The sequence below is a fragment of the Ictidomys tridecemlineatus genome, chromosome 4 (genome assembly GCF_052094955.1).
Source record: "Ictidomys tridecemlineatus isolate mIctTri1 chromosome 4, mIctTri1.hap1, whole genome shotgun sequence".
NCBI classification, from domain to species: Eukaryota; Metazoa; Chordata; class Mammalia; order Rodentia; family Sciuridae; genus Ictidomys; species Ictidomys tridecemlineatus.
Window position 1 is genome coordinate 196684498 of NC_135480.1, and position 17175 is coordinate 196701672.

A 17175-nucleotide genomic window follows, 5' to 3' on the forward strand; every position below is an offset into this window, starting at 1 on the left:
AGCCTTGTCACTAAACCAGTCCCGACCTCCCCTACATGATGCTTGCCTTTGTGCATGGTTTCCCATTAGTCACTGGCCTCTAACCAGACCGGCAGGATGAGATTTGCGTATGAACTTGTATATGTTAACGAAAACGTGCATTTATTTGGCTGCATGAGTAGTTGGAGAGGGAGGATATTTATGGCTTGTGTATGAAAGCATAAACATGTTTGTTAAGTCTTTATGTATGAATATTGCAAGTATCTGTGAGTCTATGGGAGCTAGTATCTATTTTTATATACTATGTGTCTTAAGTGTGCTGACAGGCTTCATGGGTTTTTGTGTTTTTGCATCATGATACCTCTGAATGTGTCTTGATAGATCTGTCTATGTATGTAAGTGGGGACAAAATGAAATGGATTGTTCTGGTTTCAAGACCAATATTTAGCAAGCACTAACTGAGGTTCTATTTTTACTTCTCTTTAGGAAGAGAGTGAATGTGACATGCCCTGTGCCTGTTTTGCTGATTCTTCCTGGCTCCTAACCCTAACCAAACTGTCACATCCTCTAAGAGACTTTTTTGGATTTCTGAGAACTCATCTCTCCCTCCCCATTTTCCTACTGCCCTTTGTTTATTCATTGATTATAGCCCTGATCTACCAGTCTACCTCTGCCCTGCCTCTTCCTAAAAGGATTAAGGATGGCTTTCAGAAATATATACAACAGGATAAATTGAACTGCCCACACAGCTTTATTACTCCTCACAGGCATGCATCAGCCTTAATACTAGAACTTGTGACTGATGTGTCTGTCTGTCTGTTTTCAGTGCCTCATGGGGGCAATACAATGTGAATGCTAATACATGCTGATTAAATTGAAAAGATCTTGTGGTGCCCCTGGGAAGAGTTTGTATCTTTAGAGTCAGACAGACTTGACTCATGACTCTACTGACTGTGTGACCTTGGAGGAAAGTCTTCTCTGACCTCAGTTTTCTCATCTATAAAGTGGAGCCCATAAATTCCTCTTTTACTTCATTGAGGATGCAAAAGTACATTTATAGAGCCTAAGTCACAATGCTGTCTATGTAGGTTCATATTTCAATAATACCATGGCTAACTCTGAGCCTTGTTGTCTGAAAGACCAGATCAGAAACCTCTGTCCCAATACTTCCCCATCAGGTGACATGACCTGATAGTTGCCCACTAGATATTTCCAAATGATATCTAAAAACTGCTGGGTTGGCCCAGAGCTATGCTGTACCGGAGGTTCTCTGGCATTAGGTGAGGAAAGCTGATGCAGCTTCTTTGCCAGGAGAATCACAGCAAAGTACTAGAAGACCTTGCTGAGGAATCCAGGCCAGTTCTGCCCAGGCAAGGACCACCCATGTTGGGCTGCTCAGAGGGGAAATTAGCCCTAATAAATACAGAAACTGTTAAATTTTTCCAAAAGACAATTTAGGTCTACTAATGTGGGTTCATTCAACATTTAATTCTTAAATTAATTGTTCTGCCTTTAAACCACAAGATGATTTTCTTTTCATTTCTTTGGAATAACATTTTAGTTTATATTTAAAAATTGGAAACACTTTAAATATCCAACATCAGAGAAAGGGATAATTATATCTATTCAAATTTAATTATATAATGTCATTGTAAGGGTTGCTATCAAGGCAATATGGTAAATATTAGTAATACATAATTATGCTTTCTATGTGCTAGACATGCTCCTAAGAGCTAAAGGTGAGTTACTTCCTTTAATCCTAAGAACCGGATGAAGTAAGTACCATTATGTCTTAGCCTGTTTGGGCTGCTATAACCAAGTACCATAGATTGAGTGGCTTAAAAAGAACAGAAATTTATTTCTCCCAGTTTGGATGTCTAGGAAATCCAAGATTGAGGTACAGAGTGTCTGGTGAGGGCCCTTCTTTTTAGATGGTAGTCTTTTCACTGTGTCTTCACATGGTAGAAAAGGCAAGGGATAGGAAGGGCAGCAGAATAGAATAGACATTATAATTGATGTATGTACATTCCATGTATGTATTATATGTCAAAATACATTCTGCTGTCATGTATGACTAAAAAAATAAAAATGAATAAAAATAATCGTACGGTTAAAAAAAGAAAAAGAAAAGGCAAGGGAGCTCCCTGGGGTCTCTCTTATAGGGACACTCATCCTATAGGGCTGAGGATGTGGCTTGGTGATAGAGCACACACCTGGCATGTGTAAGGCCCTGGGTTCAATCCCCAATACTGCCAAAATTAATAACAACAATAATAATGATGACACTAGTCCCATTCACAGGGGTTGTGCCCTCATGACCTGATCCTCTCCCAAAGACCTACAAATGCCATCACATGTAGGAGGTTTAGGGTTTCAATGAATGAATTTTAGGGGAACACCAATAATCACTCTCTAGCATATTATTATCTGCATCTTACAGATAAGGAAACCAGAATACAGAGAAGTTAAGTAATTGCCCAAGGTCACTTAACAAGTAATAGAGCCACAAATTAAACAGGTGGCTGGCTTCAGCTGGCAACCTCTACTATAAAGGGAAAAGGCTTATGGTATAATGTTAGGAAGAAAAAAGAGAAGATAAAAATTATAGCTGTAATACTGTATCAGATTGTTGACTGACACTTTTTCGATTGTAACAGGACTGCAGCTAAGGTCTGGGGATCTAAAGAGAGCTATTAGTTGGGTACAGTGGTGTGCACCTTTTATCCCAGTGACTCAGGAGGCTGAGTCAGAATGATCACAAGTTCAAAGCCAGACTTAGTAATTTAGCAAGGTCCTCATCGACTTATTGAGGCCCTCTCTCCAAAAAATAAATAAATAAATAAATAAAAAGGGCTGGGATTATAGCTCAGTGGTAAAGTGCCCCTGGGTTCAATCCTTAGTACCAAGGGCAGGGGCAGGGTGCAAGCTGTCAACCGACCTATGACAGCTGGAGTCATGGAGCTTAATGAAGATCCACAGGATGGCAGGCCTCTGGAGGCCTTGTTGGCCTTGTCTATGAGCAGATTGACCTTTACCTTGAGGGAAACACAACACTGTAATGGACCCAGTGTGATTCCTCTTCGTACTTGGCACTAGCCCAGTGCTGGATGTAGAGAATGGGCTCAGGAATTGTTGGGCTAAAAGGAGCCTTATGATATGACAGCCACTGTTCTAAGAGTTTTACATTCATAATACATTTATTCCTCCAAGATAGGGCTATCATTTATGCTTGAAAGAAGAGGAAACTGAACCTTTGAGAAGTCTGTCCAACACCTGCCTAAGTCCAAAGCCCAGGTTCTTCTCTGTACTCTGCAGTCCATTAATGTGGCCTCTATGCATTGCACATGAGCACATACTGAAAGGCTGAACAGACACACATCAAATTTAACGCTCCCATAGAGCAACCTTTAAGAAACGGGAAGTTCAGAGAGGAAGAAAGTAAAATAATATGCTAGATGTTGTTTATAAAAACAGCTTCTCCCAGATTGCAATAAAACACAGAGACATTCACTTTCTGGTTCCATTGAAATAGCAATGCTGACATGGTCATCCTGCCAAAGCCTATCAGATGTGGCTAAATGCAAAAGTTTGGCATCCTCTGCAGACAACTATAGGATTACTGGGGCCTCTATTAATCACGTCTGCCTAGCCAAGAAGACTGATAGACAAATCATAGAAAGGGAAATACAAATGAATAAGAAACATGAAATTTTATTCAGCTAAAGTAATCAAAGAATTGAAAATCAAGACAATTAGTTGCTATTTTTTGAACCTATTGATTCTCATGAAATCAGAAATTTTAAAAACTTGTAATACTTGCTACTGGCCAGGATTTGTCTCTCACTATTGATAGGAATTTAAATGTTGATAGAATACAACTTTTCCAGGAAGCCTTAAAATTGTTCATACTCCTCTCCCACCTCCAGTGCTGGAAATTGAACTCCAGAGCCTCACACATGCTCTACCACTGAGTCACATCCCCAGTCCCTTACTCCTCTTTGATTCATCATTTCTACTTTTAAGAATCTGTCCAAGGGAAATAATCAGATGTACATATTTATATACAAAAGATGTACATATTTATATATAAAATGTTATATGCATATTGTGTTATAATAATAACAATTAGAAAAACCTAAACAATTAATAATAGGGGATTGGTTAAGTACTTTGTGCTTTGTGATGTTTTATGTTGGGATATTGTACATTTCTAAAGCATATTCATGAAGGAAATTCTGGCAATATGAAATTACTAAAACATAGTTTCTATGACTATTTATACAATGATCCTAATTATGTAAAATATGATGATATACAATAAAAAACAAAACAAAATACACCAAAACATTAAATTCTTTATTTCAGAGTGATTGCATTATGGGTATTTTATATTTTTCTCCTTCATATTTGCCCTCATTTTCCAATTTTTTTTTTTACAATGAGTACACAGTACTCTCAGATTTAGTAATAACCAACAATAGGACTCATTTGAATCTCAGGATATGTCAGCCACCACATCCTTGATCTACCCCCTGGCATCTCTTAAGATGAGAAGAAAGACCCAAGCTGCAAACCCACATTAATTGCAAGCACCATCTCCAAGTAAGAAAACTAAATATTGAAATCCTGCTTCAAAGTCTCCCTGATGCTAAAATAAGACCAGAAAAGCATTTGCTGCAGTTCTTGGAGATCTAATGGAGGACGTCATTCACAGTGGGCACCAAGTCAAACCCTGACCCTTCATCAGAGTTGGCTGTAAAGCAAAGAATGTGAACCATTTGGGGGAGGAATTAGGTTGAAGGTTCACAAATAACTCATTCTCTTAGGTTTCTATCATTGTAATAAAAGGGATTACTAACAGGTGCACAGCAAACAGAGCTCTTGAGCTTTGTAACAAAGTGGAGAGAAGGTAGTAGCAATAGCAGCAGTAGTGATAGAAACAGTAACAACAAGCAATTAATAATGTATAAGGCATCAACTTGAAACACTTTACATACATGGTCTCCTCTAATGTTATACTGTGAACTAGAAGAAGAAATTACCTCTAATTTATAAGCAAGTATATTATCACTCAAAGTAGTCAAATAACTTGCCCATAGTTACTAAGCTAATAAGTAGAACTTTAGACCTCAAGTGCTTTCCACAGCTGCTAACTGCACTTCCTCCATTTTAATTATTTTTTTATCACTATTTTTAATTAGCAGAGACAATAATTTAGCAGTAAAGCATGCTGGGCTCAATCCTGATTATCCTAGTTGTATAACCTTGGACAAGAAACTTCAACTCTGTGTTTCAATTTCTTCCTCTGTAGAAATGCGGATCCTCATATTTACCTCACAGAGTTCAAGGTCAAATAAAACAATGTATGTAAACCATTGAGCCAAAGTCTGTCCCACTGAAAACACTCAAAAGACACTGGTACATATCTGATTTTCCTACATGTCTTTCCACATAATGGGTCAAGGCCAGGAGGGTACAGTGTCCTTGGGGTTCCATGCTCAGAACTTCTAGACTCTCAGAAGAGTCATACTCCCCTCCTTTCATACCCTCAGTGCCTCCCCACCCCCATCCCAAGAGCCTCCCTTGGAGCACATGCTTGTCAGAGGGCAGCAACAGGACTGAGAGAGTGCTTGGTAGGAGTGGACACTTGACCCCTCTTTCTACCCGAAGTGCCCTGAGAAGCAGGCCTTAGGGACTACTATGCCCTTTGTTGGAAATATGTTAAGGTAGCCATGTCAATTTCACACTGGCTTCTGAGGACTGGATGGTAAGGAAACCAAATTTTAGGGGAGTAAGTTTCCCCAAAAAAGACCACACAAAGAGCAACTATAGGGATGGCATGGGGACACAAGCATCAGCCCCTACAATTGCATTCAGAACCACAGAAGGAAAAGACCCTGACAAGATCTCACACTGAAAACTAGCAACAGAACCAGGATCAGACCCTAACCCTCTGAGTATAAGCCACCATCATACCCAGATCCTTCCTTACATAAGAGGCAGCTAAGGGCCAGTGAGAGGTCTCCAGCCTACCAGCTGGACACCATGGGCCTTCCCACCCTCTGACTTCTGTTCCAGAGCTTTCTTTATGTCACTGGGCATCCCCTCCAGGAACTTTCCTCCTAGAATCACAGAAATGGTACCCTGCTGCCAGCCTATTATCAATGGTGAAGGCAGTATTTTAAATAATGACAATAATCAAGGTCTGCTCTCAAGCAGCAGTGGGGACCTTGGGAATGACAAAATCTTCCAAATTAGGCCACATTCATGTAAGGAAACTAGAAATGTCTTTCTCATTCCACCAAGCCCAAATTAGAACAAATTCTGAAGAAGGTTGAGATCAAGCCTGTGGGTCTCATTTCCTTTCTCAAACAATCATCGCACTGTTCTTATGATCATTGGGTGTTTGTTGGGTGTGTGCAATGCCTCAAGTGCAGACTGGAATTTGGAACTGGATGTAATCCTTTGCCTCACGCTGGCAGCTCTAACTCTTTAAGAAGCAGGAGCTTTGGAATCTTACCCATCCAGTCCCACATTGGGGAACTAGTCTGTGAATTTACCAAGCTGAATTCCCAGCACAGAGTCCATCTCCTTTCTGTTCTGATGGGAAAAGTCAATGATCTTGTGGACCTAGCTGTACCGCGTCCAGCCTATGCTACCTACAGCAAGAATCGACCTCTCTAAACTCCAGTTTTGTCATCTGTAAAATCTGCATCTAATTCCTGCTCTACCTATTATGTTCAAGGAGGATTCATTCATTCATTCAGCAAAAACGTATTAAGCTCTGACCAAGAGACACTCTAGTAAACAAGACAACAAAGTAAGGAACTTACACTTATAGTGCTTACAATATAGCAAGCGAGATAAACCAATTAATGAATAAATGGGTAAACAATCAAGATATTTATGGATTATGATAAATACTACAAAGGAGATTAAAGGGGTATTATGACGCAGAATAATTGAAAGACATTCCCTCAGCATGGTCAGGGAAAGTCTCTTTGAGGATGTACTATTCCACCTGAAATCAAAAGAAAGGGCTGCAGATGTAGGTCAGAGGTAGAGCACTTACCTAGCATGCATGAGACTCTGGCTTCAATCCCCAGAACTGCAAAATTAAAAAAAAAAAAAAGAAGAAGAAAAAGAAAGAAGAAGAAGAGGAGGAGGAGGAGGAGGAGGAGGAGGAAGAGGAGAAAAAAAGGAGAAGGAAGAGGAGTCAACTCTGCAAAACAAGAAGGAACAGCAAGTGTGAGATTTTGAGGAGCATAAAGAGATGAAATTGAGTGAAGCATGTGAAATGCAGGAGAGAGAGGTACCAGTAAGATACTGCAGGGCTCCACAGCTCCGCAAGAAGACTAGATTCTATTCATAAGAATTGAAGGCAGAGTTTTAGGCAGGGGGATGAGAGGGGATGAGGGCAGCAGGGATGGAAACTCAGAAGCCACAGAGGCAGAGAGGGCCAGCAGTGAGAGGATGGTGGCATAGACTGGCCTGGAGGCAGATTCAGGATCTGTTCTGGAAGTGGGATTGTCCAAACGTGCTATTGGATTGGGTGTAGGGTGAGAGATAGACATCAAGAATGGCTAAGATTTGGGAATCAAAGGGATCACTCACACACTCACTCATTCATCCATTCAACAAATATCATTAAGCACAAACACCTGGCTGATCTTATGCTTGGCACTGGGGATAAAAATGGAGATGGTGATCACAGCTAAGTCAGGGAGACAGACCAGAAAATAGGCAAATATAATATATTTAAATAAGTACAATAAATGCTAAAGAACATCTAACTCCACTGAAGGGAAAGGGTCAAAGAAACCTTCCTAGGGCAAGGAAAGTTGAGCTGAGTCTTGAAGGAGGAAAAGGAATAAGAAGAGCTCTGAAATACAGTAGGAGCTGATATTCATTAAGCCCTGAGCATGTGCTTTCAGAGGCACAAGTAGTCAACCCTCACATAAAAATCCTATGAGGCATATCGTTATTATTACCCTCACTTTATGGATGAGGAAACTGAGGCACAGTTAACCTCTGTTCCATCACTTGTACAAGATCACATATCTTGTTGTGGCAGAGCCACACTGCCTACCTGTGGGACAGGCACTGCATGTTTGGAGCTGACAGCAAGTATAGAAGATGTAGGGTGTGAGGCAGGGGGATGTGATGAGAGGTAAGAAAATCGACATGGAGGTACCTGAATGTATCTTGCAAATTAGAAAATACTGCCCCCAAGCAGATTATCACCATGATTTTAAATAGCTGCCCCCACCCCGCCCCGTGAGAAGGGATCATTGGCCTTGGAGGGCAGTGACTTGCTTGTAGCAGGATGGGGACTGGCCAACAGAGGGAATCCTAGGAGAGAATGGGTTGCTGTGATCCTGACCCAGAGCTGCAAAACAGCAGGTATAGGCTCCAGTCCTAGTTCCACCCCTAGCTTTCACATGGCCGTGGGTATGTCCTTCCCCAGCTTTGTCTTTAGCTTCCCCATCTCTAAGGTGCGAGGACAGAAGACTGATGATTCCCAGGGCTTTTCCAACCTTCACATTTTGAACAACTGATGCTGGTGGCCTTCTGCTCCTCTAGACAGGGCAGGGATTGAAAAGGAATGTCTGTTTGGGGCTGTCTACCAAAGCAAAAAGCCACCATGGTTGGAAGTGACACCTTCCAGAAAGCAAAATCCATGCTGGATGGGAAGCCTATGGCCTATGAACCTATGTCCACATGTTCTGGGTCAAATGCTTCCCATTCTTCCAGCTCCTACCTGGACTCTGGTGTCAAAACCCTCGAATCCAGTCCATTGCATCCCCTTCAACCTTGCGGGGAGAGTCTGAGTATCGATAGCATTCTAGACACTGTACTTCCGAGGATGTAGTGGGAAAACTCGGATGTAGTTGATACCCTTAAGGGGTCCTGTTTTGAGTTTCCTATAAGCCAAAACCTATGGTTTTCTCACGTGCTGCTCCAGGGTTCTCCCTATGTCATAGGGTTTTTTTTTTGTTTTTTTTTTAAGTTGTTGATGGACTTTTATTTTATTCATTTATTTATATACAGTGCTGAGAATCAGACTCAGTGCCTCACACATGCAAGGCAAATGCTCTAATCTCTGAGCCACAACCTCAGCCCTTATACCACAGGTTTTGAATCCCCTGTCCCAGAATAAAAGGCATTCATATGGATGCAGCATTGATTTTTCTCATGTCTTGGAGTCTCTAGGTTCTCATGTCTTGCAGACTCAGGCCTGCAAGAGACCCCTTTTCATCAAAGTCACGCAACCAAAACCCTTCCTGCTGACACAGAACTCTGTAAACCATAAAGACTTCCATTCATTATTAATCCACAAATTATTCCTTCTGTTATTCATTAAAGTCCTAACCTAGTTTGAACAGGGAAAGGGCTGCCAGATAAAAATGCAAGATGCATTAAAACTTGAATTTCAGATAAATGATAAATAATTTTAGTATACGTATGCCTCAAGTATTGCATGGAACATACTTATATTAAAATATCATTCATCATTTATCTGAAGTTCAAATATAACTAGATATCCTGTAATTTTATTCACTAAATTTGGCAATCTTAGACAGGATCAGTTTAACCCATTTTGCAGAATTGAGACTCAAAGAGGCAAAATGATTTATCCAAAATCCTTGGTATTCAATTTTTTTTAAAACATGAGAAATATATTCCTTTAAAGCCAGTATATCCATGCTGTTAACAGTGATCTAAAAGATATATGTGTCATGAAAAGTCTATTCCTCTAAGAATCTATACCTTGTTTGTGTTTGTGTGTTGGGAGGGAGAGAGGTACAAAGCATTAAAAAGTTAATAAGTTCAGTTTTAATCTCTACTTGCCAAGTTAGAGCGTTGGAGTTAGCTCAGAGAAGATGCTTGTGAAATGTTTCCTTAAGCACTCGGCATTTTGAGCCTCCCACCCCCACATACTGGGGATTGAACTCAGGAACATTCTACCACTGAGCTGCATCCCCCCCCCCTTTTTATTTTTGAGACAGGGTCTCACTAAGTTGCTGAGGCTGGCCTCAAAGTTGCAATCCTCCTGCCTCAGTCTCCTGAACCGCTGGATTACAGATATGTACTATCACATTGGCTTGAGCCTTTCATTCCTACAGGAACCTATAAGGTGAAAGAAAAAGACCTGGTTCAGGTCAGAGATTGGTTGTAGAATACAGGGTTAGGCTTCTCTATTCTCCCTTCAAGTTGTGCCAAAGATAAATTAAGATGAGTTTCAGGGGAGAATAATAGACTGAAACATCATGAAATGACCATGCGGTATCATGAAAAGGCTCCTTGTCATCAATGCTGCCCAAGGATTCACTGCACTATCACCTAGATATGCAAAATCCCCCTCTTGCCCTCCATATTAAGAGACTGGTTCCGGGGAGCTGCTAGACACATCTCTTATGATGGACACCTTTGGACACAAGTGTGTGATCTGTCCACAGCTGTGTCATCTGCCCAGTCAGAGCTGTGAATAGACACTCAAACACTCTGAGAAGCCTTGAGCTACTGATGATGGAGGTCAGAGGTCTTGATTCTGTTCCAGGCTATCAACAAAGAAAGATGAGCTGCTGAAGAATAGAACCTAGGCATGAGCCCTTGCGAAAGGCCTGATTTTTCATGTTTGAGGTTCACTGATAGAATCCTAGATGTTAAAGTCAGAAGAGACAAAGCAACGAGGTCTAACCGAAATATTCTCAGTCTTCCAGAAGAGAAGGAAAAGATATATTTAAGCTCACACAATAACTTGGCAGCAGAACCAGGCCTGGAACTGCTATGAGGCACATTCCTGATGCAGATGATCAACTTTCTGTGCTAAGCAAACAGCAGGTGGGCGGATGTGGTCACCAACCAGTTTTCTGGCATTTGGGTCCCCAAGCTTTAACCTTGGCACAGCATTAACAGCTTAATCCAGTCCGTCACCCTTTTCTCCCTGGAGGCCCTGCAGTCCACAGAACATGGATTAAAAATGAATGGTTCTGAGCCAAACCCCTGACACAGGAGACAAAATGGCCCATAGAGACCATCTGGTCTAGTTCCCTCAGTGATGCAGAATCACCCGTATCTGTGTTGGAGCATCATTCCGGACCAATGACCTCCATGAGCTGGCTGGTGGCAGGCGATGCAGAGGCAGAGAGTGGAGAATGGACCATGGTCACAAAGTGGGGAGCCAGCACAGGAAAGTGGCAACATGACCATTCTGCCTCCTCTGGGCCCCACCTAAAAGTTCTTTTTATATTGAACTAAAGTCTGTCTCTATGAACTTCTTCCCAGTGGGCCCCGCTCAGCTCCTGGAGGCCCACAGACCAAGTCTGCTACTTCTGGAGATTTGGGTAGGAGGTGGCCCAAGTCACGCCATAAGCGAAGTTGCTAAGTTAGGCAAGAGTCCCCATCTGCACACAGCCCAGGCCCACCCTGCCTGGCTCTCAATTGGGAGAGATATATATGTCTCACTTAGGAGGAGGAAGCAAAGGGAAGAAGAGCGAGGGCAGTGCTGCCTGGAATTCTTGGATGAATTCCTCTGTCTGTAGGTGCTGGAACTGTTCTCCATTCTTCAGAGAGCAGAAAGCCTGTTGCTGTTCTCATGAATGTTATATTCTGGTTAGGGAGATGAACAATATATTATGTAAATATCTGTAAAACAACAATTTCAGGAAAAGACAGAGCTAAGAAGCAAACACAGGCTGATGAAAATAGCATAGAAAACCCCACAGAACAGCATGTCACTTTTACCAGAGTGGCCACTTTTACCAGAAGTTCTCTTGGAAAAGGTACCCAGAATTGAGAAGCCTGTGAGGAGGAGACAGCCTTGGGAAGGTCAAGGAGAGGGGGCAGTGGAGGGGACGCCTCTAGGACAAAAACAAGCTTGGTATATCCTAGGGGGGAGAAAATAGAATGGGTAGAATCCCTCAAAAGAGAGGAAGCAGAAAAGGAGATAGAATCTGAGAGGAGGTCTTGATCTGAGCCACAACCTACTATACTGAACTGAGCTAAAGATTAAATCCCGGTGATGCTTCCCCTTTCAGAGTCACAGCAAAGCAGAAACCACAGCATCATTGTGATGATAACTGTGAAGGCCAATCACTGGTATCTGGCTGGGATGGGGTCTCTGGGGCAAATCTACTGGAATCTGCAGCTCAGTTCTCAAACCCAGCAGGAAATGTCCATCCTAAGTCTCTGTCTCTACCAGACAACCAGGAGGGCTTGTCTATACCTCCCCACCCAGGTGCGCTGTCCTCCTAGACTAGAGAAGGTTTTAGGAGATTTTATGAACTACAGAAGGCCAGGCTCAGAGCTTCACCCACTTCGTGGGCTCCTTCACTTACTTTCTAACATCTTCATGATGCTTTGCACCTTCTACCCACAACTAGGTCTATTCTCAGAGTCAGCTTTAGTAAAACACTTCCCCTGGGATATAAATGGTACTGTGCCCTCTCCCAGAAGTCCCATATTTTATCAAGTGTCAAAGTTCCGAGTCAAAGGAATGCATCTAAAATTGCATAATATCTCTGTCATACAGGTGGGGGAAGTACCTGTTGAGTCAGCAGATGGAAGCAGAGCCTGCCTGGCTGGTACAGAGCTCCCTCCAGCAGGCCATGCTGCCTAGTTCAGGTAAACATTTATTACACACACCGCAGCCCCCCCACAACACCCCCACCCAGCCCCATCACAGGCATTGGACTCTTGGGAATTCATTCGAGATTCTAGAACTTGCCCAGCTCTGGATTAACTACAATTGCACAATTCCTGCAAAGGCAGCTGAGGCCGGGGTGGGGCAGCCCTGCATAAACAGACAATCAGAGGATTGGGATATCAGTGGAGAATATTCCCATAGAAAAAAGTCCAACCCCTTCCAGCAAATGCTGCCTGGCTCAGCAAAGAGCGCCTTGTCATCTCGCTGGCACTGTTTCTGTGTTCCTTTCCTATTTCAGACCAGAAGTGAATACATGGACAATCTCTGTGAGTTGGTTTTATCTTTTTTCAGGATGACTTAACCTTAAGTAACAGGAACAGGAAAACCTATTCCTGTCCTTTGGCTCCTGAGTCCACTGCTGGCAATTTGTCCTAAAGAAATATTTCCAAAGATTATTTTAAAACCGTGTTTTTAAAAGGGTTGATAATATCTATAGTAGCATGAAGTGGGAACTATCTAGGTTCCAAGTGACAGGTGGATGAATAAACTCTGGCCTATCTGTTTGAAGGAATAATATGACAAGCTTTAAAATGGCAAATATAAGCTGGGTATAGTGATGCATACCTCTAATCCCAGCAAATAGGGAGGCTGAGACAGGAGGATTGCAAGATTGAAGCCAGCCTCAGCAATTTAGCAAGGCTATAAGCAACTTACCAAGACTCATCTCAAAATAAAAAAACAAAAGGAGTGGGGATGTGGCTCAGGAATTAAGCACCCCTAGGTTCAATACTCAGTAGCAAACAATAAAAATAAATAAAATAAAATGGCAAATATGAGGTTCACTGAGGTGTGGAAAAGCATATACAAAAGATATATGAGGAAAATGTTAGAAATCAAAACTGCACAATACCAATCTATTTCTTTCCCAGAGGCCTGCAGATGAAAACTGACGGAGTTCAACAGATAGTTCAATGAAATTTAAATAAAGCCATGTCTTTTTTTTTTCTTGGTAGGTATTTCTATCTTAAACAATGTAAGTAAAATAATCCTTATGAAAATGCTAACTCATATATTGTTCAAAGTAAAATTATTATTCTTTTTCTTTTCTTCAAATAATAATCAATACTGTTAATAACTGCTAATTAATTGTTCAACTCATGGAAGGTGGTCGGGATACAGAAATAATTGTTTGCTGCCTGTAATCTAGGAAAAGTGGAGTCTCCTCTTAACCCAGCCTCTACCTTCCCAGTGTTAACTAGGAACAGCACATGCTCACATCAAAGGATGGAGACTACTACTTCAGTCAGGATGTGTCCTAGACCAGGGAAACTACCCATCAGGCCCAAGGACCTGTCCTTGTAGAAAACTGTTCTATTGTCCTAAATAATAGCTGCAAACAAAAATCTACTATAGTAACAAAAAAAAATCTACTCTGGTAGTTTAATGATAACAATTATTATTGCCATTAGTGTTGTATGCAGGTACTGTGCTAGGCTCACTGGTAAGGATTTTTATAGGTATTATCTCCTTTTATCCATGACCTTGAAAGGAGGCAACATCCCCTGTGAATGATTAAGTAATTGAGGCTAAGAAAGTCTGAGGAACTTGTCCCAATGCCACAGATGTAGTCAGTGGGAGATAGGGTTTTCAAAGCAAGAGCTGACAACCAAGCTTGATGTCTCAACTACCTTGCTGCTGTTTCTACGACAGAGATCCTGCTGGAATCCAACAATCTGGCAATTGAGGCCTCTACTTCAAGGGTCCCTGCTGGCCTTAATATTTCAGGGAAATATCCAGAGAGCTGGTTAGAGTGGGTTGTTGACATTCTCCAGCACAGCCACGAAATTGGCTTTCCCAGCAGTCACACCAATGGGCAGCCAAGGCAGCTCGAAAGCAGACGTGCTCTTGGGGCCTCAGGAAACACGCAAGTCCTCCAGGAGGCACAATCTGCCCTTTATCACCACTCTAGGACAGATAGCAGGTCTTTTCCCTCTCCAGGGTAAGGACAAACACACTGCTTGTACTTTCCAGGCTGTGCCAGTGGAATGCCTCTTATTCTTATTAAACTTTTATGACTGGCCACTTGGGAGCAGGCCCCACACTGGGCAGTGGGGTGGCAGTCCTGATGTCAGAGCCACCACCTGCCTCCTAGGGCTTATAGGGCAGCAGTGAAGAAAGAGACAAGTAGCATTTGCAATTCGAAGTGATTGGTGCAAGAAAAGGATGTGGTGCAAGGGGAAAATATGAACTTTGGAGTCAGAAAGACCTGTTGCTTCATGTCCTGGTTGTATGACTCTGGGCAAGTTTCTTAACTTGTCCAGGTTCTTTCTCAATCTGGAAGAAGTGTAAGTAATTATACGTATACTTTTATTGCATAATTACCATGAGAATTTAAAGGAATAAGTACAGTTAAAAAACAGTGATCAGTAGAGGGAGCTCACTAAATGATAACTACTTGTGTTAACATGACTAGTATTATTTTAAAGGCTCCAGTCAGGCATCTATAAATGGTGTTGTTAAGGAGAAACAACAGAAGGGACATATGAGCTGGGTTTTGAGGACAACATAGGAGTTGGTTGAGTGGCTGGTAGACAGGGTCTTCTGTCAGAAAAAAACATCAAGGGCAGCTTCATGAAGCAGAATGGAATGTTCAGGCCACAGGAGTGGTCCACTTAAGGAACTACTGAAACCTTCCCATCAAGTTACAAGTGCCTGGCCTAGGACAAGAGGACTCTCTGAATAAAGGACCACAAATGACCTCTCAGTGTAAATTCATAACCAGCATCTTTGTTAGCTGTGCTCCTGAAGAAAAGTAGTCTCCATGTCCCAGGCCTGACAGTTCACAGGTGCAAACACAGCTGGAAGCTAGATCCACGTGGCTCAAGCCTCAGACTCACCTCCTCTGGATAGGCCTGGGGTTGGTTCCTGTCTTGGCTGAGTAACCTTGATAAGTCACTAGTTTCTCTTATCTCTGTTTTATTATCTGAAAAAAGGGAATAATAACAAATCATCTAGAAATCTGTGTGCATTCTTAGCACCTGGTCCATGACAGGTGCTCGATAGTCTCAGAGGAAATAGCCACTTTCCTGCCTGAACTCACTGCAGAATGAGGGCAAGTCTGACCTATTCCTGGAAAAGCCCAGTCTCCACCACTAAAGGGAGGAAAAACAAACAAACAAAAATTCTCACAAAAATGGCATATTATAGATTGAATTCTGCATTTAGCTTTTTCAATGAAAATAAATTACATCAATATAGTTCTTCAGTCTTTTAAATTGAGCTTTAATTCCCATATCACGAAATTCATCTTTTTAAAGTGTATAATTCAGTGGATTTTTAGTGTATTCATAAGATTGTGCAACCATTACTACCATCAAATTCTAGAATAATTTCATCATCCCAAAAGAAACTACACCCATTAGCAATCATTTCCCAGCCCCATATTGTCTCATCCCCCACCCCCTAAATACTGAAAATATTCTGGCTCTCTGGATTTGCCTACTCTAGACATTACACAAAAAATGGAATCACATTATATGTGGCCTTTTGTGTCTAACTTCTTTCACTTATGCTAAGGTTTCCAAGGTTCATTCATGTTGTATCACATACCAGAATCTCATTCTTTTTATGGCTAAATAATATCCCATTGTGTAGATCTTTAAACCATACTTTGTTTATTCATTCATCAGCTGAGTTGATGGACAATGTGGATTGTTTCTATCTTTTAGCTATTGTGAATAATCCGATTTCTTTTAATGGTTGCACAGTAGTGCAATGATTAAATGTAGCACAGTTTACTTAAGTATTTGCTGTTGAAGGGATGATTCTGGTTTTGCATTTTTTTGAAAATGCAAAAAACATTGCCACAACAATTGTTTAGATTTCCATAAGAGGTAGTTGAAACTTACCCATTTACTGAGGAAATTTTCCAATGGAGGCAAAAAGTTACAGACAAAAATAGTAATTACAGCAATTTCCACAGTAACACAAATTGGGAGCTAAAGAGTCCACAATAAGGACTGGGGTTGTGGCTCAGGGGTGGAGCACTTGCCTGGTATGTGTGAGGCACTAGATTCAATCCTCAGCACCATATATGAAAACATAAAACAAAGGTATTATGTCCATCTACAACTAAAAATATTTTTATTAAAAAAAGAGCCAACAATAAGGTACTCTTTAAATAAAATCTATTGTTTGATGAAATAATGTACAGTTGCTAAAAATGGTTATGGTTATTATGAAGACAATATAGCAGCAAGTAAATTGCTAATGAAAACACACACACACACACACACACACACACACACACACAAATGCAAAAGAGCCTCCCTTGGGGCTGGGGTTGTGGCTCAGCAGTAGAGCGATCAACTAGCACATGTGATGCCCTGGGTTTGATCCTCAGCACCATGTAAAAATAAATTTTTTTTTAAAATAAAGGTATTGTGTCCAATTACAACTAAAAAATAAATATTAAAAAAAGGGGGGGCCTCCCTTACCTATGCTGGGTCTAACAGTGAGAAATGGAGCTGGGAAGCACATCCTCACCT

The 17175-nt window shown here is 41.4% G+C and overlaps 1 protein-coding gene across 1 annotated transcript in view; it reads right to left on the reverse strand.

Annotated features, from left to right (window-relative positions):
- Nucleotides 1–4314: 4314 nt before the first annotated feature.
- Nucleotides 4315–17175, reverse strand: part of Fbxw2 (F-box and WD repeat domain containing 2) — a 49432-nt gene continuing 36571 nt past the window's right edge. The window contains exon 8 of the mRNA XM_040286215.2: nucleotides 4315–15611. Within this exon, the coding sequence (XP_040142149.1) occupies nucleotides 15608–15611 (4 nt within the window). The 3' untranslated portion in view covers nucleotides 4315–15607. The remainder of the gene's footprint in view (nucleotides 15612–17175) is intronic.